Raw genomic sequence first — 22,627 nt, forward strand, 5'->3', positions numbered from 1 at the left:
CTGATTAACGTGGCTTGCAGGGACATTGACTGAGATATATGAGCCTTTAAAGAAGAGATATTCTACCCCTTGAATGGGCAAGCATCTATCAAAGCTTCGGCGGTGCAATGGTCCGTTGACGTGGGAGTTAACCAACTATTTACGCGCTGCGAATATCGCCATGTCGTTATACAGGGGAGTCGTGAATAATTGTGCGATAGTCGAAGCCATGTACAGGTTTCCACCACTGGCTTGTTACAGTTGGCTATAAACATGAGAGGTATCGGGCTGGATCCGAGTGACGAGCAGCGGTGGCCTCTAGTTACAAGACAGGCTTTGAACCAGAGGCAGTTCTGGGCATGCCCGGCTATGATGATATCATTGGTATATATTGGTTTACATCATGTCGTCCATTGCATTCCAACTTACCTGCTAGACATGGTAAATTAGCAAGTAGATTCCACCGACATTGCCGGATCTGGATCCGGTGGGAAAGGAGAATGGATATCCATTTATTTCATCTGTACATCATTGTCATATAAATGGCGAATCGTCAGAAACGATACGGTTTCCTCATCGACACTTGACCGTTGTAGACAAGCCCGAGATCACACCCGCCACTGCAAATTGATGGGACCCGTTCTATAACGAAGACATGCCAAATCATGGCTATGATGCTTACGGCCTTCTAGATTTGAAGAGAAGGTAGCGAATTCTGGGAAGATTGCGCCAAAAACAACATCCCGGGGTCTGACCATCATTCTTAAGCTCCAAGGGACAATTCTTAACTCGCCGGTTTAATATCGGTACAAAGCTAGAAGGAATATCAGCTTTCGAACAGTCCTGCAAGATGGTGATTACAGTGGTCCCTAAGAAGTCTCATGACAACTGGCCAAAGCAGGCAGAGCAGACAATGTTGCAGATATAGACGCTCTCTATGATATGCGTCCTTCTCAGCGTCAAACCGCACCTCAAGGAAGAACATATGACTGGCCAGCAATAGCACTTCCAATCAAATATGACCTACATTTATTCCACTCGGGCATCCAATTTATATACTTAGTGGGCACACCGTAAAGCCCACTGACGGAAACTACACCTCGTCGAGCCCGGGGACGGTGAAGCTCCCAATGCTTTCATCACGGCACGTGGTAGTTGGAGATCACGCTATTGGTCTCAGTCCTGCAGCCGTACCAAATAGTCGGGTTCTTAATTGAGAAAATATATGGAATTGCTGGATTGCAATGGACGAATACACCTATAAAGTGTGTACACCAACTGATTTCAACAGTCCACAGCCGTATGATGGCATACTGAGATGATATAAGCGAAGTGATTTAGAGAGTAAACAGAAATACATAGTAGAAATCCTCTGAATTAGATACCCAAACTATTACGATTTGCTAATGAGCATTCTCTGCACCGCTCCAAAGATGGTCTGCTCGCCAAGCAAAAGCAATGGGTGTGGACAGAACGATGTAAATACATCTCAGGCAGCGAGTTGTAACATAGCACAGGTAAACCTTCAGTCCCAGGTAGAAGAATAACTGCATGCACATAGTAATGTACGTTAGACACACAAAGACTCAAATCACCAATGGCGTTTTATAAGGTTCCACCATGGCATAAAAAGGCGGGATATAGAAAAAGAACAGACTGCCGTAGAGGTTGCAACTATAAAGATGTTCAACATGGATCTGAGACAGCAGGCGGGCAGGTGGGCGATCACAAAGGGGGGCCAAAACGCCAAATTTAGCAATGGGCGAGCGCTAAGGGACCGATTTTAGAACATCGGCTGCCGGCATATGGAAGCCAAGTCGCATACCTTAAAAACCACGGATGGGATTGATGCGATTGATGCCATGGGATGACACGTGCCAACTCAGGTTCTACCACGGCCACCAGTTCTGCAAAGAGCTCTAGATGTACACACTGATGGGTGCACGTTTCTAGCCCACAACCTTAGAGCCGTTGCGCCCTGCTAGAAGCCAATTGCTATTGAGTCGGTGACGACGCTGGGATGGAAAGCGCGGCTGCTTGCACAAAATGGATAGCACAGCAAACCCGTGATAGGCTGGCCCTGGACGGGTCGCAGTGGGGGAGCGAACAACAGAGGGTGCATCGCGCATTGCACCCTAGAAACCCTGGACGCATTCCGTCATGAAGCATGGGTTCGCTGGTTCTTGGGTGGCGCGCTCTCTGCCCATACTTTCAATGATAGGCGTTCTAGCACAGATAACATGCATGGCAGCCTGAGGCTTCCGTCGCCAGACCACTGGATGTTGGGGACCCTAGCACAGTACGGAAAATCCGTTGGCCTGTGCGCCTGCTGTTAGGGAAGGTCAAGGAAGGGTAGGGCCCAACTGGCAAATGCAGCCTTTCCGGGTGGTCTGAGTCGCTCCAGCCCAAACAACGTCACTATCGAAGCACAGTATCTAGAAAAACCCGTTTCCGACTCCATCCGATGTAAAAAGTGGCCCCCCGCCCCTAGTTGCAAGTTGGAGAAAGAAGGAAGAGAAGGCAAGACGGGCCCAAGAGGCGCGCGAGAACGGAGAAGAGAATACTGCACAGTGCGTTGGAGGTGGCAGAAACAAGAGCAAGTTTCTGTGTGTCGCCATCGCATCGCATCGCCGCCATTCTCATCCATCCCAGCCCGATCACCAACGACGCCGCCAACATCACCTCCCGACTGCTGCTATCGCAAAACCAGTCCCATTTGACTATTGCCATTGCATTGCGACCGACACGACATCCTCGATCCACCGCTCCCGTGATACCCCGTCGCGCAACCAACAACCCACCCGACTGGTCCAGCCCAATTTGTCGCAAATAGCAAAACCCACCATCCCTCTGTTGTGTGTCGTTGCGATGCTGGATTCATCCCCTCGTTATCTTTGTGTATAACATCCCGAGTCATTCGTATCGAGCATTGCCATTCGCTTCGCTTCGTCTCGTCTCGTCTGGCCTGTCCGATTGCTGCTCTCGTCCTTTTTTCCTTCTCCGTCTCGCCTCGCGAGACGACTTCTGCATACCGACCTACGTCCATCCCGGCAATTGCCCAACAGCGCGCACATGGTTGGAAGGCATCTTGGACTGCCTCTTCGCCGTATTTGATACAGCGGAGCTTCGAAGAAGTCGCAATCGTCGGTATTTTTTCGCGTCAAGAAGGCGATTTGAATAACTTATGAAAATAATACCGAGACTTGCGCCCGCGACCCAAGATCAGGCTAGCCAAGGCCAAACAAGAAAACCGTCAACGAACCACCCTTTAGGCAGAAGAGAAGAGCAACAAAAATAAAAGCAAACTGCTCAAGTCTAGAGAGACAGAAAAAAAGACAAGACTTATCTCTCCGGATCTGCCAATACGTGCGAACAGACAGACAGGCCGACGTACATATATGTCCAACCAGTACCGCCATATAGTGTTCTCGGATCTACCTAATTCGTCTAGCCCACACCCCCCGGTTCGGTCCCCTTCCCACTTTCCTATTGCTATTCCTGCCTGGCCCGGACCCGCAGCAGCAATCCGCGACATACTTTGGCGCTATCTCGGGCCTGTGTCCACATTCTCGTCTCGTCTCGTTGTTCGACAAAGACATAGTTTTTCGCCCACCTCTACCTCCTCCCTGTCGCGTGCGCGCTCGTAGCTTAGCGCGCCAACATCGATAAAAGTGGCTGCGCTCACCCTGCTCAGTCAGACCGACACAGAACTATCACTCCAGCAACATCTCGACCTCGCGCCCGATCTTTTGCAGTACAATCGCCTGGTCGCCGAGGTGGACTCCGACGAACCTTTGGAGATGGCGGCGGCACAGCCGCAGGTGCCTCATCCGTCGACCGACAGAAAGCGCGTCAAGGTCTATGAACTAAGGAATAACGACTGGTTCGATCGAGGCACAGGCTTCTGCACCGCCGGATGGCACCCTGTAAGACTCTTGCTGCCACCCTGTCGCGCGTCGTCCCACGCGCGTCATCAGAAGCCTTGACATATATTCTAACACTTGCTTGCATCCACAGATCGAGGATAGCCAACGAGAACCGCGAGTCGTGGTCGAATCGGAAGACCAACCAGAGCGCGTGTTGCTCGAGACGAGAATCTGCAAGGAGGATGGCTTCCACAAACAGCAGGGTATGACGCAGATACGAATTGATGGCGAGATCATGTGTACGAGTGCTGACCGACCGATCCTGTAGAAACCCTCATTGTCTGGACGGAACCCAGCAATGGCGTCGACATGGCCCTCAGTTTTCAAGAAGCTGAAGGGTGCACTATGATATGGTACGTTGCCGCCCTTTGAGTCCCCTCCCGAGTCGACCCGCCATTTGCTAACCTGTCTGCAGGAGATTCATACATAGTGTCCAGCAACAATTCAATCCTGGCGCGGCCGCTGGAGACGATACCTTGTCCGACGATCTCGCTATGGACATGCATAACACGGTCCAGTTACCCGAAGCCGCGCTAGGGAACCTGGGTATGATCGAAGATTCGATGCGGGCCCTCAGCACCACGGCCGCCAGCCGCGACGCCCTCACGAAGTTCATCCTGAATGAGGGCTACATCCTGAAACTCATCCCTCTCGTGGAGCAGGCCGAGGATTTCGAGAGCTTGAATGACCTACACCGTCTATGTAACATCATGAAACTGGTCATCCTTCTCAACGACACTAGCATTATAGAACATGCTGTGTCCGACGAGTGCGTGATCGGTGTCGTCGGTGCCCTGGAATACGACCCCGACTTCCCAAGCCACAAAGCCAACCACCGGCAATGGCTGAAGGACTCTGGAAGATACAAGGAGGTTGTCCGGATCGAAGACGGTTCCATCCTGAGGAAGGTCCACCAGACCTATCGACTACTATACCTGAAGGACGTCGTGCTTGCCCGCATCCTAGATGATAACACCTTCTCGGTGCTGAACTCACTGATCTTCTTTAACCAGGTCGACATCGTCCAGCATATCCAGGCGAACCAGTCGTTCCTAGGCGAACTGTTCGACATCTTCAAAACTCAAGGACAGGACTCGAGACGGAAAAAGGAGGCCGTACTCTTCATCCAGCAGTGCTGCTCGATTGCCAAGAACCTTCAGCCGCCTGCCCGCCAAACCTTGTACAATAACTTCCTTTCTCATGGCCTTTTGCAGGTCATCAATTTTGGGCTCCGCCACAACGATGTTGCAGTGCGTGTAGGAGCCACAGACATATTAGTTTCTATGATCGACCATGATCCCCAGATGATTCGGAGGACCATCTACCATCAAATTCAAGAGAAACAGCCGCCGCTGACGGACTCTTTGATTGATCTTCTCTTGATCGAAGTCGACCTCGGGGTCAAGTCGCAAATCTCAGACGCCCTCAAAGTGCTGCTCGACCAAGGACCTCCGGCCCAACCTGAAGTATATGCGAAAGCCAATGGCGAGCACGCCGTCCGACTGCAACCGCGAATGCCCACAGCCGATCCTCAGCAGGAACAGTTCCTGGATCTGTTCTACGACCAGTCAGCTGTCAAACTGTTTCAGCCGTTGATCATGCTAAAGGATCGCACGACGATGAATTTCACGGTCCAGCAAGCGTCGATGTTCACCTACCTCATCGAAATTCTCTGCTTCTTCATTCGTCAACATCACCACCGCAGCAAGTTCTTCGTTCTCAACAATGACATTGTCAAGAGAGTCGGCCAGCTTTTGGTTTGCCAGGAAAAGTATCTCAAGCTTGGTATGTGCTTTGTTTAAATCGAATAAAAGTCAGGTCACCACGCTAACATAATTCAGTTGCCATTCGCTTCCTGCGACAGCTGATCGGCCTCCAAGACGAATTCTATGTTAAACATATTTCCGAGAAGAAGGTCGTTGGGCCCATTTTGGACGTTCTCGTACAAACAATGCCTCGCGATAATCTGCTCAGCTCAGCGTGCCTGGAATTCTTCGAGCATATCAAGAAGGAAAACATCAGGGATCTCATGAAGTATTTGGTCGAGAACCACCGTGACCAACTCCAGAAGCTGGTCTACGTCGAAATATTCCGCGACATCATCCTCAAGTACGACCAAACCCGTGGATTCAGCGTGAGTCTGGACTACTTCATGGAAGCCGAGGACGATGTCAGAAGGAAGAGGCCCAATGTGAACCCCAGGACGGGTGGGCCCATGGAGTATGTAACAATGGATCCTGCTGAGGAGGAATACTGGAATACTTCGGATGACGAGGAGGATCAGCAGGCCAAGGCCGGCGGCCGTGCGGCTCCTGCGAATGGTATGTCGCCCGGGACGAAATTGGTCGACTACGGATCAGACGAGGACGGTGACGACCATGTTGAGGCTGGCGCACTCTCTGCCGAGGACGAAGGAAGGCTGGCCGCCGACAAGATGGACGAAGAGACACCAAAACCTGGCGAAGTTGCCCCGCCTGAACGGCTCTCCGAAAAACGGCGCCGCGAGGAGGACGAGGAGGACGACCTGGGAAAGCTTATCCAACACAAACGACGGAATAGCTCCTCGACAAGCGCCAACTCGTCGAATTCGCCAGTCTTCATCCGCAAGGGTAAGAATGGCGCTTCAAGGCGAGACTCTGGCGGTGGCGGGGGTCCCAAGAAGATAGCGATCACGTTGGGATCTTCCATAAAAGCCGGCAACGGACAAGCAAACAGCAAATCGGAAGACGAGGCATGAACAAGCAAGCCCCCTTTCAGGCTGATGTTTGATTATGGAAGGTCATGCAATGACGATGACAATCTACATTTGGTTCGGCGAATTTTCAAGGGCATTTCGGAGGTAATGAGACCGGCGTTTTTTCATGGAGGAGTCATTAGTCGACCGTTGGTCTTGTTAGGACATAGAGCCCCCCCTCCAAAAAACCCAAGGGGGGCCATTATGAGATGAAGCGTTTTTCTTCAGGATGGGGCGATGCTGCGGGTTGCATTTGCCAATGAGTTATCTCCAGGGGCGGTCGATTTTGACTCTTTCAGGTTTACGCCGAGGCGACGACAGCATTGTTGCCAATTTATTTTTTGGGAAGCTCCGTCCAAAGTGTGAGAGCCGAGCCCCCAAAGACTGGGAGAAGGGAAATGAATGGAAAGCAGACAAAAAGGTCCCAAATGTACTATCAATCATCCACGATCCGAGTCAAGCAGCTCTTGACGCTGCTCGGGGGGAAATGCCTTTACAGTCAGTCAGCCGGTCAGTCAAATGGACGCGACTGTCCTATGAATTTAATAGGAAATGCTTCCCAAAAACTCGCCAATGTTGTTTCACTCGTTTGAATTTACTATGTCTGTTCATGAACTAATTGTTGTAGGCCGGCTGATCTCATCACAGCCTTAGACTCCTGGCCTGGCTGCGTAAGGGGCCTCCCTACTCCCATGTACATGACCACACCCTCATGGATGACTACTGACTTGCATTTCTTTTGATCGATGTACGTGACCCATCACTCACAGCTTAGCAGCCACGGCTTCTTCCGCCCGGCCCGGTTCGGGCGAAATCTCAATCACGAACTTGCCGAACTGCTTGCCCTGCCGCATGTCGTCGTACAGGCCGTCGATGGCGTCGAGGTCCTCGAGGCCGCCGCCGCGGACGGCGCGGCTCACGACGGGCCTAACGCGGTGCCGGCGCACGAAGGCGACCATGGCGGCGAACTCGGCGCGCGAGCCCATGGTGCTGCCGCGCAGCTCGATGTTCTTCAGGACGGCGCCCATGCTCCAGCTCATGCTGGGCCCCAGCGTCATGCCGTAGCAGGCCAGCACGCCGCCCGGCCTCAGGAGGCGCGTCGTGCGCGCCACGAGGTCGCCGCCGGCGCCGTCGACGACGGCGTCGAGGTAGGGGCGGTCTTTCGGTAGCATTTTGGAAAGTTGGGCGTCCCAGTCCCGGTCGCGGTAGTTGACGCCGCCCTTGGCGCCCAGTTCGCTGACGGCGCGCTGCAGTTTCGCGGCGTCGCCCGAGGTTACGTAGACGTTGCACCCCAGCGCGACGCCGAACTGCAGGGCCTGCAGCGCCACGCCGCCGCCGATGCCCGTCACGAGGATGTTGCGTCCCGGGGCCTTGGTCAGGTCGCCGTCGAGGCACTTGGTCACCAGGGCGCGCCAGGCCGTCACGCCGACGAGCGGCAGGGCGGCGCCCTCGACGGCGGTCAGGTGGTCCGGGAGGAGCTCGACCTCGGCGGCGGGCAGGGCGATGTAGCGCTGTGCGGCGCCGGCGGGGGTGGACTGGGAGCCACCGATGACGGTATACTTTTTGAGGTCCTCGGGGCCGTCGGGGCTTTGGTGCCAGCCGCGGGTGGGTGTGAGGATGACGCGGCGGTTCAGCAGCTGCTTTGATGATGTGGATTCTTCAGAGCTGCCGCCGTCGCCGCAACGGATGACGGTGCCACAGCCGTCGGCGAGCAGAGGGTGCGTGAAGGAGATGCCCGGGTACAGGTGCTGGCGGATGAAGAGGTCGCGGTGGTTGAGGGCGGCGGCGTGCAGCTCGACTAGGACCTCGCCCGGGCCCGGCTCCGGGATGGGCGCTGTGTGGAGCTGTAGCGGGTAGTAGACCTTGCCGGGCTTGCCGTCGATCTTGCGGACGGTGAGGTAGGTGTTTTGGTTCTTGGGGTCTGTTGCTGCCGAGCCGGCCCTTTTGGGGGTATTGGGGGTCGTGGTCGACATGGCGACGTATAAACCCACGGGTGCTTGTACCAAGGATTATTTACATGTAGTAGGAAAGAGAAAATCGAGACAAGGGAGAAAGCCAAGGTCTACTTGATTCGTAAATCTAAATGAAAGATGGTCTTATTTTCAGAAATCAGAAATAATTGTCCGGTGTTATACAATTACAGCTTGAGCTTGGACTTGGATGATGGGATCAATGTTTGTAATCAGGGGTGTAGTTGTCCCGAGGTTGATAGAACATTGAAGGGCCGTGTGCGTACGAGGCGAGATGGCAATGATATATTGATAGTAGTACCAATTATGTCATCATCGGTCTTGGGTAGGTACTGAGACGGCATCGCATCGCATCGCCCGCAGCTCTATCCGCCCGCTCCCCATCTGTGGGGTAATTAATTGTATGTACTAATATGGCGCGGCAGTCACTGTAAGCTTGCCCCGCGCATGGGGATCTTCTTAGACCTCGGCTGATACCAGGGGTAGTGGATCGTTGGATTTTGTCTTAGACGCCCCCGTTCCCCGTGGAGAGCTGAACCCATGCCTTCACTGTTTCTTTCTTTCCCGATTTACATGTTGTATCGGGAAGTGAGATATGACACCGTGGTTTCGGGTCGGCTATGTGCTCAATATATCGATCGGGTTCTCTCTGTTGGTTGCCGGTTAGACGAGCCGTTATCCGCCTTCCTGCAGCGGCCCGGTCGTCATTTCAGATCGAGTCGATGCCGGCATGCTGGGTTGGTGGCACAGAATCCCGACAATGTATACACATGTTTGAACGACTGGACACGCATCTTCTAGGTGCAGTCTACGGCTTAAGCCTCCTGTCAATAACGGTCAAGCAAACATGTAAGCAGTGATTAAGTGGAACCCGTCCTGGCCACTCAGCAATGGATATCAAATGGTCGGCGACTTCTGCCGACACGCACTGCAAGCCGGAGACAAGGTAGGTGCCTGTCGAAAAGAACAGACGCGTCGACCTCGCCGATTGAGTAGCACCGGAGGTTGTGCCAACACCAGCCCCAGGAAGAACCCGAGATCGCCGAATACATCATGGAACATTCCTTGTGGAGCCGTCCCTGTGGAAGGGTTCGCCGTTCACTTGACTCCGCCCGCTGCCTACATATTATGTATGCACTTTATTTCCATACATGACTAGTCGACGGAATCAACTTCTGCACCAACACTTCTTTAGCCGTTGGAAAGCCCTGACTCCACCTGCCATGCTTTCCCTTGGGGCTTACTTAGGTAAAGTATGCAGAAGCGTGCGAGAGAATCCCTCGAACCGAAGCGGACCACCTGCCACCCCTCCCTGTGGGCCACCCGCATCGGGGTCTCTTGGGAGGGCCCCCCTTGCCCTTGCCTTGGCAGCGGGATTCGATCCAGGGATGGTATACTAATGGTAGCGCTCTCGGGATGCAACCTTGACGCCAACCAGCCTGCCAGATAATGCGGAGGAGTGGCCGCTGGCTGTTGTCCAAAAAACAATAGCCGGTGAAAAATCTCCCAACCTAGCGTCCATAGCACCATCATCCTAATCTAATTAGGGTTTTTTATGGGCGGCCTTTATCCACTATGAAGCGTGCCCCCGAATCCCGGAGCCATTCCCCATGAGCCCGGAAAGAAGACAGGGCTTCTGCGGACTCTTCTTGCTCTCCCTTCCCCGTTCGGCGAGGTCGAGAGCATATCAGCTGGGAGGGTCTTACGTGCGAAGCGTCTGAAAGGGGCTAAGAAAGATATATATGTTGACGCCTCTTGTAAAAAACTACCTACCTTTGCCGGGCAAACCCACTCCTCCAACATCTTAGGTTCGGCACCACATAGAAAAAGGAAAACCGCGACAACATGCTCGACACCGTCGCTTGCGGAGCCGCCTTTGGAGCGGCCCTGGCCGTGGCTGCCGTCCATCAGCCCCAAGTCATCGTCTCCCAGCTGAGCTTGACAAACTTCCACATGCTCGAGTCCTTCCTGGCAGCCGCAGCCAGCAGTGCGTAAGTGCCTGCACATGAAACTGAAGAGAAAGCGAGAGAAAGAACAATGTCATTAACACGTACGCCCTTCCGAATCCAGACTCTTCACCGCCGTCGTGCAAGCCACCGGCTACGCCACCTTCCCGCCCCGGAGCTTCAGCTCCACGGGCCTGCTCGGCACCAGCCTCGACGGCAACCTCCTCGGCGGCCTGCTCCAGGGCGCCGGCATGGCCCTGTCGGGCGCCTGCACGGGCACAGTCTTCGCCCAGAACGGGTCCGGCATCCGCTCGAGCTTCCACGCCCTCGGCGGCGCCATGGTCGGCGGCATCGTCTGGACCGGTTTCCTCCGACCGGCTCTCCAGCGCCGACGCAAACCACAAAACACCACCACCCAGAAGCTCACCGTCGACCGTCGGCTTGGCCTCGGCCGGACGACGACGCTGCTGCTGCTGGAGACCGTGTTCGTGGCCGCGATAGGGGTCGCAGCGTCGTCGTCGTCATCGACAATGATGTCCCGTACGCAAGGACCGGTACATCCCGTCACCGGCGGCCTCCTCATCGGCCTGGCCCAGCTCTTCTCGATCCTGCTGCGCAAGACGATGCTGGGGACCTCGACCGCCTTCGAGGAATTCGGCGACTCCTTCTGGTGGCTGGCCGGGGGCGCCCGCACGACGCGGCCGTCGCACAAGAACATGCTCTTCGCCGCCTCGCTCGCCCTCGGCTCCTACCTCGTCTCGCTCCGGTTCCCCACGCTAATTACCAATGGCGGTATGGACAGTGAGAGCAGCCCGGCCAGAGTGGCCCTGGGCGGCGCCCTGATCGCCATCGGCTCACGCATGGCCGGCGGCTGCACCTCGGGCCACGGCATCAGCGGCATCTCGCTCATGTCTGTGTCCAGCTTCGTGACGGTGGCAGCCATGTTTGCTGGCGGTATAGGCGTCACGTCGGCACTTGGCTGACCCGCGAGCTTTGGAGGGACAGACATTTGCTTAATAAGGTACGGTAGCTAATCACCTGACGATAGGGTGGGTGAATGCATGCAATAGACACACGTTCGTGTTATATTCCAAGTGGTGATGAACTATCTCAAGACGAGAGTGTATATATAGAGTGAAGGATTTAATGGATCAGAAAAAATCAAAGCAACTTTTATTGACCGCCTGCCATAAGCTATATGCCAGGCATTTTCAATTACGACTCCTCAAACTCCCGAATTCATCGCTCGGAGCATGGAAGCCCAGTTGGGAACGGCGGCAGTTTGCGGGAAGCGCTGGGGGTACCTCTTAACTATGCTGCCGCTAGCCAATGCTCCAATGTCCATTCGCCCCAGACAGGTACCTCTGTCCATCTGCCACCAGCCAGTGCTGCCGTAGAGCGGCACTTGTATTAATTAGTTGTATCGCCGAGCCAGTCGTCATAAGGGCTGACAATGTTTATCCTTCATCTAAACCAGCCACAGTGTCTAGACGAAGAAATCGTATAAAGGTAAAAGGAGAATCGTGCCGAGCGTACTTGTACAAGGGTGGTGTAGTGTTCGCTGAAACCATCACGCAGAGGATGAAGAAAATCAAGAAATCATTTCGGCCATGGAACGAGACGTGGCGAAGTGGTCCAGGGGGGTCCGCCAACCAGGTTATCGCTCTGCCGCGCTCATGAAGACAGGGGAACAGACTCCGCCTCGGGCTCTGCAGCAGCAGACTCCGCACTCATTGCTGCCTCTGCCATAGTCTCGTCTTGAACGGCTTCAGGTGCACCTTCCGCAACGTCTGTGGTCTGAGCAACGTCACTGACGTCGGGGTTTCCCTCATCCTTCTGCTCTCCGTGATCTCCGTGCTGAGCGTCCTCGTTTGGTACTTGTCCGGTGTGGGCTTCAGCTCCTTCGGCGTTTGCGGCCAGGGGCTCGGCAGTCTCGGTTTCAGCAACCTCGGTCTCTGTAGCCTGGAGTTCCGAGAGCTGTTGTTCGGCAGTTTGTTGCTCTACAGCCTCGGTCACTGCAGCCTGCAGTTCAGACATCTGAGGCTCAGACATTTGGGCCTCGGACATATTGGCCTCAGACATATGCGGCTCAACCATTTGGGGCTCGGCCATTTGCGGTTCAGCCATTTCCGGTTCGCCCATTTGCGGTTCAGCCATCTGGGGTTCAGCCATCTGGGGCTCTTGCATTTGAGGCTCTGGCATTTGGGCCTCTGAGATATGGGGCTCTGCAGCCTGTGTCTCTGCAACCTGGAGGTCTGCATGCGCCATATCCGCATCCTGGATTGGTGCAGCCTCGGCATCTGCACCTTGGACCTCTGAGTGTTGAATATCAGCACCTTGAGTCTCTACATGCTGCATTTCCATGTTCGGCATCTCGGCATGTTGCATGTCCGAATTCTGCATCTCCGCATCATGGAATTCTGGGAGCTGGTATTCGTCATGCTGAACCCTTTCGTCCAAGCGAGCCCTCTTCAAAGGCCTATCCGAGTCGGCATGCTCCAGCAGGTCCACCCTGTCGTTAGCTTCTCCAAGCTCCTGCTCAATTTCATCCAAACGCCGTTTCAAGATGTTCTCCCGTCGGTGACTATCCTCAAGCTGACGCTGGATTTCCTCGCGCAGAGCTCGTTCGTGGGCCTCATTCTTTTGGGCCTGCTCGGCTGCATGGCGGTAGTTGTCCTGGGCCTGGGAGTCTGCTTCCAACTGGGTCAACCGGCCACGGTACAGCTCGTTGATCAGATCCAATTCGCTAACGCGTGTCTTTAAGCTCGCGTTGGCAGCAATCAGCTGCTCGCGCGTCTCGGGCTCGCCATTCACAGGTGAGCCAGACCGGCCGGGAGAGCCCCCAGTAATGGGGTACTGCGGAAGGGAGGGGGACTGGAACTGGTTGGGGTCCATGCCCTGGAAGACCGGTAGATGAGGATCGTACATGGAGGGCGTAGTGGTTCGCGAAACGGGCGAGTTGTTGTCTCCCATATGTCCATTAGGCCGCCCTTGGTTTGCTCGAGCCACAGCAGCCATGGCAGTAGAAGTCGCGTCGTGTTGCATATGCATGCCGTTGTGGTTCATGGGCGTGGCGGCGGCAGGAAGACTCTGTTCCAGGCACACATAGTCAGGAAAGAATCCATTATGCGAGCGGTCAAGGAATGGTAGTCTTGAAGGGTCGCGACTTACCTTCTTCTTCATCTGCATGTCCGGTCGCATCGTCTTGACACGGTTGCGACTTTTGATAACGTCGGTCTTCAGGGATATCGGTCGGGGGCGACCGTGCAGCTTCAGGAACAAGCCGCAGGCATTGCAGAGTACGGATCCCATCTCGTCGCGACGCCAAAGGGGCGTGGTCGACGTGCCGCAGTTCTGGCACGTCGGCTGAGAAGAAGGTTGGTCATGGTTAGCCATGGACGCGTTTGTGGGATGTGAGGCCATCATTGCAGCGGATCAGCCTCCAGAAAGGCGTCAAGAATCTCGCCGGCGCGACTTTTCGGGAATGCGACAAGAGATACGGGATGAGAGGCGGGCAAGATAATGGAATGGCGGCTTCGTTATCAACAATCTGATAGATAGGAAGCGTAGGAGATGGATGATAAGAGATAACAGCGAGATTTTCTGGCTGGGAAGGGAAGAAAAAACTCTGGGCCGCCTTCAAGGGTGTGTACTTTTTCTGCAGTGGAGAGGGGGTGCGTCAAATGATGGGCAATGATTATTGGCCGATAAGGTGGAAGGAGGGTGCTTTATGTAAGAAGAGGTGGGGATGCGACTTTTTTTTTCTCCCACGCAGGCCAGGTCCGAAAAGCGTTCTCCAGTGGACGGACAGCAAGTACACCTTGGCGGGAACCAGGCCTGCAAGTGACTTCTGAGCTTGTCCCAGATTTAGGCTTCAGATAAACCCGTCGCGGCTCCTCTTTCCAAGCTAATAGATAACCTTCCAGCCCAATCAAATTGAACATGAAGGAAAGAATCCACTCCAATAAGTAATCTTGACAAAGATGGCCATATTGTATAGGGATATCGCAGATCCTCGTGGTGACGTCGTGGGCCAGAGACAGAGTAGTACAGTGGTTTGAAGGACGGCGAAGGCCAGAGAGGAAATGGTGCTGACAATGCAGTTGAAGGCTAAGAAAAACGACAGTTCCGACTTACCAGATTTCCCGATGCATTGGTCACCGTGGCACCAGGCAACGATCCCGAATCCATGACTGCAGCTTGTGTGTTCGTGGCCCTGAATGATGTGCATGCAAAGATTAGTCTGAGATCGCCGGGTCTGCTTGTGTGCAGTTTGGCACGAGTGAGTGGGTGGTGGTGAGAAATGGTTGGGTTGAATTTGGCAAGGATTATTTCTTTCCCCTCCACGCGTCTCTGCCTGGGTTGCAGCTCTTGGGGCAACGGTTTTCCAAAGGTCCTGAGCTACGGAGGACATCAACAGGAGCTGCCACCTCTCTCAATCGAGGCCTGCGCCGTCAATTGATGAACGGGTTACGGCTGGCCCGGAAGGGAATTCGTACACCTCTACACCAGAACAAATGCAAAGCCTGGGGGCATACACCAACTCACCTTGGCTGAGGCGAGCTTGTCGCGGACCCGCCAGTTGCAAGCGCTGAAATCGAGGGAAGCTGTGCTGCAGCCAGGGATGCTGTGGTTGAGGTTGAGCTGGGACGAGATATGGGCTCGAGGGTGTGCGGCAGCGGTAATGTCGCGCCATCTTCCATGACGGATCGAATCGGTGGGAGAGCCGGCGACGGTGTACGTGTGGGGATCGGGACTGCTATCGGCGCTAGACTGTTCGCCTGCGAGTATGCTAGCCTAGAAGCCGTGATGAAGGATGCAAGTAGCCTCGAGAGAACTCGAGACTAAGCGACAGCAAGTTGGTAGGTGGTCCAGACGGAAAGGCTGTATGTACTGCGTAGCAAAATAGGCCACTTGGTAGGTCGATCAAGCCAATCAATCACCAAAGTCGTTGGGTCTGAAGTAATTCCAGCCAGTCGAAGAGAACCGTGTAAGGCGCGGGAACGAGTGACGTCGAAAGGAGAGCAAATGACAACAAGCGGGATGGGAAGTTTGGCAGCATTAACATCTATCGTGGCATTTCCGTCGTGAATATCTGGGGGACGATCAAGGTGTGGTGTGAGACGGAGAACAATCCGAGGCAAAATTCTAGTTACGCTTTGCCTTGCGCCGAAAGCCCCTTATTGGCTTATTGGGAGGTTAAACACTGGCTGTGGTGTATTCACCTTGATAATCAATTTTAGACATCTGAGCAGATGCAAATATGCAGCTTACATTGTACAGCTCGATAGGCCCCTTGGCATTCGATTGATTCGAGGCATCCACCGAAGGATTCGAGCCAGGGCGAAATCAGGGTCTTCCGATTGGCTGTGACAGCGGGAGGCGCGAGATTGCATCTGCCCTACGTCGTATCTCTGTACATGGCTAATGAAGCAATCTCACAGCTGAAGAATCGCCAGTTCGCGTCCCTCGTGTCACACCACTTTGTGGGAGCCTCAGGAGTAGGCTGTATCTGATGGCACTCCCCACCTGCATCGAGTAGCAGTGTCCAGACAGCAGGTGGTATGGGTGAAGCAATATTTATAGTGTTCCAAGCACGTATAAGTTGGGGTCGGACAGATAGTGATATCGATAAAGATAAAGACTGTGGCATGCAATCTTGGTTCTTCAATGGATGGGACCGCTCCGTATTTCTGCAATTACAGTCGAGAAAGTCTCGTTTAATGGCAAATACACTCGAATCTACGTATATAAGCTAGGTAGATGCATTTGATAGTTGAAGTTGTTCATAGTCTCCATAACTGAAGCTGTAGCTGTTCGTAGTTGACTGCGGCTGGGGTGATGGGTCCGGCTTTAAGAGGGCTTTAAGGTTTGGCGCGCCCGCTGAGAGCCGCTTCGCCCCGCTGAAATTTTCCAGCCAACATCCTGAACTTCTTTTTTGCACTGCAGAATTTCAAGTTCGCCTTAGACTGCACGTCGCAACACTTCCCCAACCCAACAAGCGAAAGTCAACTGCCCACGATGCCGTCCACGTTCAACGTCGATAAACCTTGGGATACCGATGACATTGATAAGTGGTATGTTGCCTTTGCTCTATCTGTCGATCCTGTGATTGTCCTCTTGTTTGCATCAGCACAACTGACCTTGGCTTTGCGTTGTAGGAAGATCGAAGAGTTCAAGCCCGAACACAATGTTGCCGGCCACTTCGTCGAGGAGTCGAATTTCTCCGTCCTGTTCCCCAAATACCGCGAGGCCTACCTGCGCGAGTCCTGGCCCATGATCACCCGCGCCCTTGAGAAGAGAGGAATTGCCTGCGAGCTCAATTTGGTCGACGGTTCGATGAAAGTTGCGACAACCAGAAAAACATGGGACCCTGCCGCCATTCTCTCCGCCAGAGATCTGATTCGGTACGGCTGCCTTGAGATCCTTCTACCTGTTCGGGCTTACTGACCCTGAAATGCAGTCTTTTGGCACGATCCGTTCCCGCTCCGAAAGCGATCGAGGTAAGAGAACTCCCTCATAATGACTCGATTTGAGAGGTGGTCGGCACATGTCACTCAGGCACATGTAACCGACCGTCTCGCAATACATCACGCGCTTGGGAGATACGAAGAGAGGATGCTAACTCGAGCGATCTCTAGATCTTGAACGATGGAGTCGCATGTGATATCATCAAGTAAGTTATTTTAATATTGATTATCCCTTGAAGAGCGGTTGCAAACAACAGCTTTGCTTGGGGCAGTGAAAGCTAACCTGTTTCGTATAGGATTCGGAACCTCGTCAGAAGTAAGGAGAAGTTTGCGAAGCGGAGGCAGAGAATTTGTGAGTAGAACTTTCCTCCCCTTTGGCGGCTGCTGGAGGGTTCACAGGCTTGTTCAGACAACACGACTGACTCAAATCATGATAGTGGGTCCCAATGGTCAGACACTCAAGGCTCTCGAGCTGTTGACGCAGACCTATATCCTGTGCCAAGGAAGCACTGTCTCAGCTATGGTAAGTTCGTGCATACCTTCAATCTGGAACTGTCAGCTAATGGTGAATAGGGACCGTACAAGGGACTGAAGGAGATTCGACGAATTATTGAGGACACTATGAACAATATTCACGTAAGTTTATGAATCCGTCCTTGAGAAATCGAAATATGTCTGACAGAGTTACAGCCTATCTACGCCATCAAGACTTTGATGGTCAAGCAGGAACTCATGAAAGATCCGGAGCTAGCGAGTATGTTACATCACCAGAACACCAAATTGTGTTGCAACAGAGCTGACATAATCTACAGAGGAATCATGGGACCGCTTCCTTCCTAACTACAAGGCCAGGAGTCTGTCCTCGAGAAGAATGCCTTACAAGGTCACGGACAAGACCAAGAAGAACTACACGCCATTCCCACCGGCGCAAGAGCAATCTAAGGTTGACAAGCAACTTGAAGCCGGCGAGTACCACATTGGACGCGAGGCGCAGAAGCGCATCGCGCAGGAGGGGCGCATGGAGAAGCAGAAGGCCAAGCAGGAAGAGAAGAAGCGCGAGCGTGAGCGAGATTTCGTTCCGCCTGAGGAGGGTGGCGAGAAGAAGAAGAAGAAGAGAAAGGTCAGGGCTGAAGACGAGTAGTGCAGTAGCCACGGTTTCCCCAAGGACTCCTCAACTGCTGTATGTGTATCGCACCCAGCGGCCCCTTATGATGATACCCACCGCACAATGATCAAAGAAAGAAAACACGCGTAACCAAACCCCTATGTTTGTCGAGTAGCTACGAACCAGAATCTCCGGGGAGGCTTTGAGGAGGTTAGGATAGTTGGAAGTGTTTCATCAACATCAGACTGTGAGTTTGCTTGAGCAACGTCCAAGAATCGCGGTATGTGTACATCAAAGGGGCATCTACAGTAGTGTATGCACCAAGACCTTGGAATTCGAGTGCCATCCATACCAGTCTATTAAACTCCCAAAACCCATATATCTCATGCATCATTGGTATCATATCTACAACAGTACTTTTCTATCGCGGGTAACACACTTATGGTGGACCGTAGGCGACTAGCTGTGTACTTTAGGTACCCATCCATCAATCAACCGAACCTAATCAACATGCATGGTGTCATCACCATCCACGACCGGCTCTTGCTCCAGGGGAACACCGCGTCCGCGACCGGCCAACAGCTCCCTCCTGATCTCGGGGCCGATGGAGTGGTGGCCGTGCCTCAGAAGCAGGTCCAGCAGGGCCTCGCGCTGGTCTTCGGTGATGTCGTTGCGGTAGCGCTGGGCGAACGCCAGGAAGCACTGGTGCCAGATGACGGGGAGCTTGTGCTGCATCGTCGCGCGCTCTTCGCTGACGTCCATCATGACGTCGCCCTGCTTCACCGAGGCGGGGTCCTCGCTGGCGAAGCGCAAGAAGTGGAAGACCAGAGCGTCGAGGACCTGGTAGGGAAGAGCGTACTTCTTCTCAAGCCTGATACGCAAGAAATGGTTAGCGGGCCCTGAAAACCGAACATACGATGGTTGTGGGGACTAAGCGTAGAGGTTCAAAAAAAGGAAATATACTGACAGAGTCTTGATGAAGACATTGGTCGCACCGGCGGACTCCGTGCCGTGGGTAGAAGACTGCTCCGCGGCGATGTCGCAAAGTCCTTTGAGAGCGGCCGCCGAGTGAAGTACGGGAATACTGACACGAGTGAGCACGGCCGAGATGATCGTGGCTTCGCGCAGTGTGCATCCCGAGTTCACTAAAGGGAACAGGAACCCCTTGAAAAAGGAGGCCGGTTTATAGAGAAGCTTCTTGAGAGCATTGAAGAGATGGACCTGGAAAAAGATGGCCGGATCAGCTTTTGGCCTTCGAGCAATGTCAAAGCTTAGGGCCCGGACGAAATCTCCTCGAGGGTAGCCTTCGGAGGTCTGGCAAGAAAATATTTGGAGGCCGACGTACATTGAGCTTCTTTGTTTCGTAAATGTCGCTTCGGACGTGCTCAAGTAGCACTATTATCTTAATTAGCCCATATCCCGGACAATTGGGTTTGTGATAACTTACCGATCTCAGCGAACCGCTGCACCACAATCGGGGTACTGGATACGAACTATACGGATTACAATTAGCCATCTCTTCTAAAAACCGAGCGTTCAAATGTATTGATAGACCCCTGATGCTGAGTGGAGGAACTCATGGTTCCCAAACAGCCGCGGGAATAAAACATAGGTATACGTACAATCCTGGTCGCGGCGTAGCATGCATTTGGTGTCCACCTGGAAATTGTTAGAGACGGATGCCGGTAGCAGAATATGGTTTTCGTACTCATCCGGTCTTGTCAACTCAATGATCTGTTCCCAGTTCGGTATTGTCGGCAGGATCTTGAAAGGCTTCGGTAGCTGGCCTAAATATAACCCATCAGTAAGTCGTTAACCATGATCACTGAGGAGATACTCACCGCTCTTGTATCTTGCCAACCACATGCCAATCTTGGTATAGACTTCAACAACCTTCTCCGGCAGCTCGAACTCCTCATCTGGGGGGCCGAGGTCTCTGGGTTCGAGGGTCGATCCACCTCCTGATTCTTGGGCTGCTATCTTCGCCATGATCAAGTCCGCTAAGTTGGTGCTTTGCCCTGGGGCTGCGTGCTGCTCCTGGCCTGGCCAGCCGTGCTCTAATAGAGGGTCTTGGTTTTCTGTCGGCATGAACTTGTTGAATGTCGCAAGATCGTCGACCTCAATCTCCTCCTCCTCTACGGCGTCGTCGTCGTCGTCGTTCCAGACATCACCGTCATCTTCGAACGCATCGTTCCCCTCCTCGTCGAATCTTGAATCAAAGCCGAATGCGCTCGTTTCCGTGGGCGGCCTCGGCGCGGCGGCGTCGTTCTCTTCTTGAAGCTCGCGACCAATTTGCAAGATCTTCCTTGACGCCTTGGCATCTATGAATCCTTCTTCGCGTTCCTTGTCTTTGCCGTTGCCGCCCTTGGACTTGCGCTGCTTGGGCGCCTTGAGGATGCCCGTGGCAAGGTACTCATTCTCGAGCGGGTCGTGGCGCGCCTTGCGCGAGGAGTTGGGCGTCGTAGCTTTGGGCATCTTGAGATCTGGCACGCTCGTGGGATGGGAATTGGTGGTACTATCAACAACTCCAAGAGCGCATGAAAATCCGTCGCACGAATCGATAGCGACCTGAACTTTTTTGGTGGGGTCCGAAAAGTTACAGGGGATTTGCGGGGGCACTAATAAAATCCGCTGTGCAGTGTGCGTGGGAGAGACGAGATCAGGCCGCTTTAGGCAGGCGGTAAAGTTTTCATAGTCCCCGTATCTTATCACTGTTTATTGAAGTAGAGTTCAGACTGTATCCTATTTTCAAAACAACAACGTATTCGTAAATGTTGGGTTTCTAAGACACTAGGTACTCTTGAATGTAATAGTTGCCGGTTTCGCGTAGGAATAGATGTATTTTCCTTGCTGAAATACATTGCGCTTGGTTTGATCGGCCGTTTACCAGCTGGATGGTCCTTCAACCCGCAAAGAATCTCACCGCCTGCCCCTTGGATCAATGCATAAAATTTACCATTGGCCAACTACGTAATGTGCTACTAACTGAGCGAGACTCTGCCCCGCCCCCACCAAACTTCAATACTCGTACGAAGAGAAGAGCATCGAGATAGACTGAGTGCGCATTTGGAGCCAGAGATAATCTACATCACAACACCCGCTACATATTTTTCTTTGCAGTTCACAATGCCCACAGAACTGGAGGAGCTAGTCGGATTCATCGCGAATCCAAGTCAACAGATCCGACTTGTTGCGATAGAGAACCTGGTCCCGTATTCGATTTCGCAGCCCGATATTTTCAAAGCCGACAAATTCGTGCCAATCAAGAACTTGAAGTTGCTGGTTAAAGACCACCCTGTGGGTTCCATATGATCAAATACTCACTTTTACGACTTTACCCGCCGCTAATATTGCATAGAAAATCGCCGAGCATGTCATAACCATACTTATCAACCTTTCGGCTGATCGAGAGGTTCTTGAGAGTCTAGCTACTGACGAAAAGTTTCTCGACACTATTCTGAACTTCGTCACGGTAAGCGCAAATTGTGGAAGAATCTTCCTTCGGCAGGCTCTTGTCTGGCGTGAGACTAACGTATCGGTATAGCTCCCAGAAGAGCCTAATGCAAACCTGCTTTCTATGTTATTGGCCAATTTGGCCAAGTGGGATGCATTTAAATCCATTCTTTCCAGAAAGCAGCCGCCGCCTAAGGAGCTCGGTTCAGACGACCTGGTTATGAACCAGTTGATGGACCTGTTCGTAAAGGGCGCTGAGGGAACCTACAACAAGGACGCAGACTACGACCATCTCTCGTATCTCTTTGCCGACTTGACCAAACATGCGGAGCTGCGCCACTATTTTGTCCACAAACAAGACTACGACGGGGTGATTCCCATCACCAAGATCAAGGTGTTTACCGAGCACAAGTCGCACGTTAGGAGGAAGGGAGTCGCTTCCACCATCAAGAACGTTGCTTTTGACGTGCCCTCTCACCCGGCCTTCCTTGCCGAGGATGACATCAACATTTTACCCTATGTTTTGTTGCCCATCATTGGCAATGAAGAGTTCGACGAGGAAGAGACAATGGCGATGCTGCCCGACTTGCAACTGTTGGCCCCAGACAAGGAACGCGACTCGGATGCAGACATTATACAGACACACCTTGAGACGCTCCTACTCCTTACCAGCACGAGAGAAGCCCGCGACCTAATGCGGAACGTTCAAGTCTATCCAGTCGTACGGGAACTTCACAAGAAGGTCTCCCATGAGGGAGTAGCGGAAGCATGCGAGCGTCTGGCCAACATGTTGATGCGTGACGAAGAGGACGCAGACGCCAAGGCAGCGACCGAAGTTGTTGCCCTTGATGACGACGATGACGATGACAAAGTCGTCGAGGTCTAAGTAGCTGTTGCAAAAGCGACATGGTTCGGGACTTCCATGCCGTCATTCTCGCCATGCTTTCGACTATGCATGGTAAAAGCTCTAGTATCGGCGACCCATATGCCTACTAATAGAGATGGCTGCAAGATAGCGGGATTATATCCCCATCAAGTCATGGA

The 22,627-nt window shown here is 53.2% G+C and overlaps 7 protein-coding genes across 7 annotated transcripts; 4 read left to right on the forward strand and 3 right to left on the reverse strand.

The window, feature by feature from the left end:
- Positions 1–3,779: 3,779 nt before the first annotated feature.
- Positions 3,780–6,642, forward strand: PG985_004048 (uncharacterized protein; the record flags this gene model as incomplete). Its single annotated transcript, XM_066823817.1, has 5 exons — positions 3,780–3,905; positions 3,997–4,108; positions 4,174–4,258; positions 4,321–5,690; positions 5,747–6,642. 5 exons carry the CDS (start codon positions 3,780–3,782, stop codon positions 6,640–6,642), a joined length of 2,589 nt encoding a protein of 862 aa, XP_066686977.1.
- Positions 6,643–7,403: 761 nt separating this feature from the next.
- On the reverse strand, positions 7,404–8,612 carry PG985_004049 (uncharacterized protein; the record flags this gene model as incomplete). The annotated part of the gene is made up of 1 exon (XM_066823818.1): positions 7,404–8,612. One exon carries the CDS (start codon positions 8,610–8,612, stop codon positions 7,404–7,406), a length of 1,209 nt encoding a protein of 402 aa, XP_066686978.1.
- A 1,842-nt stretch (positions 8,613–10,454) lies between these two features.
- On the forward strand, positions 10,455–11,538 carry PG985_004050 (YeeE/YedE family protein; the record flags this gene model as incomplete). Its single annotated transcript, XM_066823819.1, has 2 exons — positions 10,455–10,600; positions 10,680–11,538. 2 exons carry the CDS (start codon positions 10,455–10,457, stop codon positions 11,536–11,538), a joined length of 1,005 nt encoding a protein of 334 aa, XP_066686979.1.
- A 691-nt stretch (positions 11,539–12,229) lies between these two features.
- On the reverse strand, positions 12,230–13,981 carry PG985_004051 (uncharacterized protein; the record flags this gene model as incomplete). The annotated part of the gene is made up of 1 exon (XM_066823820.1): positions 12,230–13,981. One exon carries the CDS (start codon positions 13,979–13,981, stop codon positions 12,230–12,232), a length of 1,752 nt encoding a protein of 583 aa, XP_066686980.1.
- A 2,595-nt stretch (positions 13,982–16,576) lies between these two features.
- On the forward strand, positions 16,577–18,166 carry PG985_004052 (ribosomal RNA assembly protein KRR1; the record flags this gene model as incomplete). Its single annotated transcript, XM_066823821.1, has 9 exons — positions 16,577–16,632; positions 16,717–16,962; positions 17,019–17,058; positions 17,197–17,231; positions 17,322–17,377; positions 17,463–17,548; positions 17,599–17,661; positions 17,716–17,779; positions 17,838–18,166. 9 exons carry the CDS (start codon positions 16,577–16,579, stop codon positions 18,164–18,166), a joined length of 975 nt encoding a protein of 324 aa, XP_066686981.1.
- Positions 18,167–18,631: 465 nt separating this feature from the next.
- Positions 18,632–20,605, reverse strand: PG985_004053 (bys protein; the record flags this gene model as incomplete). Its single annotated transcript, XM_066823822.1, has 5 exons — positions 18,632–19,001; positions 19,098–19,351; positions 19,476–19,525; positions 19,753–19,917; positions 19,972–20,605. The coding sequence occupies 5 exons, from the start codon at positions 20,603–20,605 to the stop codon at positions 18,632–18,634; spliced, it is 1,473 nt and encodes a 490-aa protein (XP_066686982.1).
- Positions 20,606–21,256: 651 nt separating this feature from the next.
- On the forward strand, positions 21,257–22,469 carry PG985_004054 (uncharacterized protein; the record flags this gene model as incomplete). Its single annotated transcript, XM_066823823.1, has 3 exons — positions 21,257–21,427; positions 21,489–21,602; positions 21,675–22,469. 3 exons carry the CDS (start codon positions 21,257–21,259, stop codon positions 22,467–22,469), a joined length of 1,080 nt encoding a protein of 359 aa, XP_066686983.1.
- Between the last annotated feature and the right edge of the window lie 158 nt (positions 22,470–22,627).

Source organism: Apiospora marii (genome assembly GCF_038362585.1).
Source record: "Apiospora marii strain CBS 49790 chromosome Unknown utg000003l_segment0_segment0, whole genome shotgun sequence".
Lineage (NCBI taxonomy): Eukaryota > Fungi > Ascomycota > Sordariomycetes > Amphisphaeriales > Apiosporaceae > Apiospora > Apiospora marii.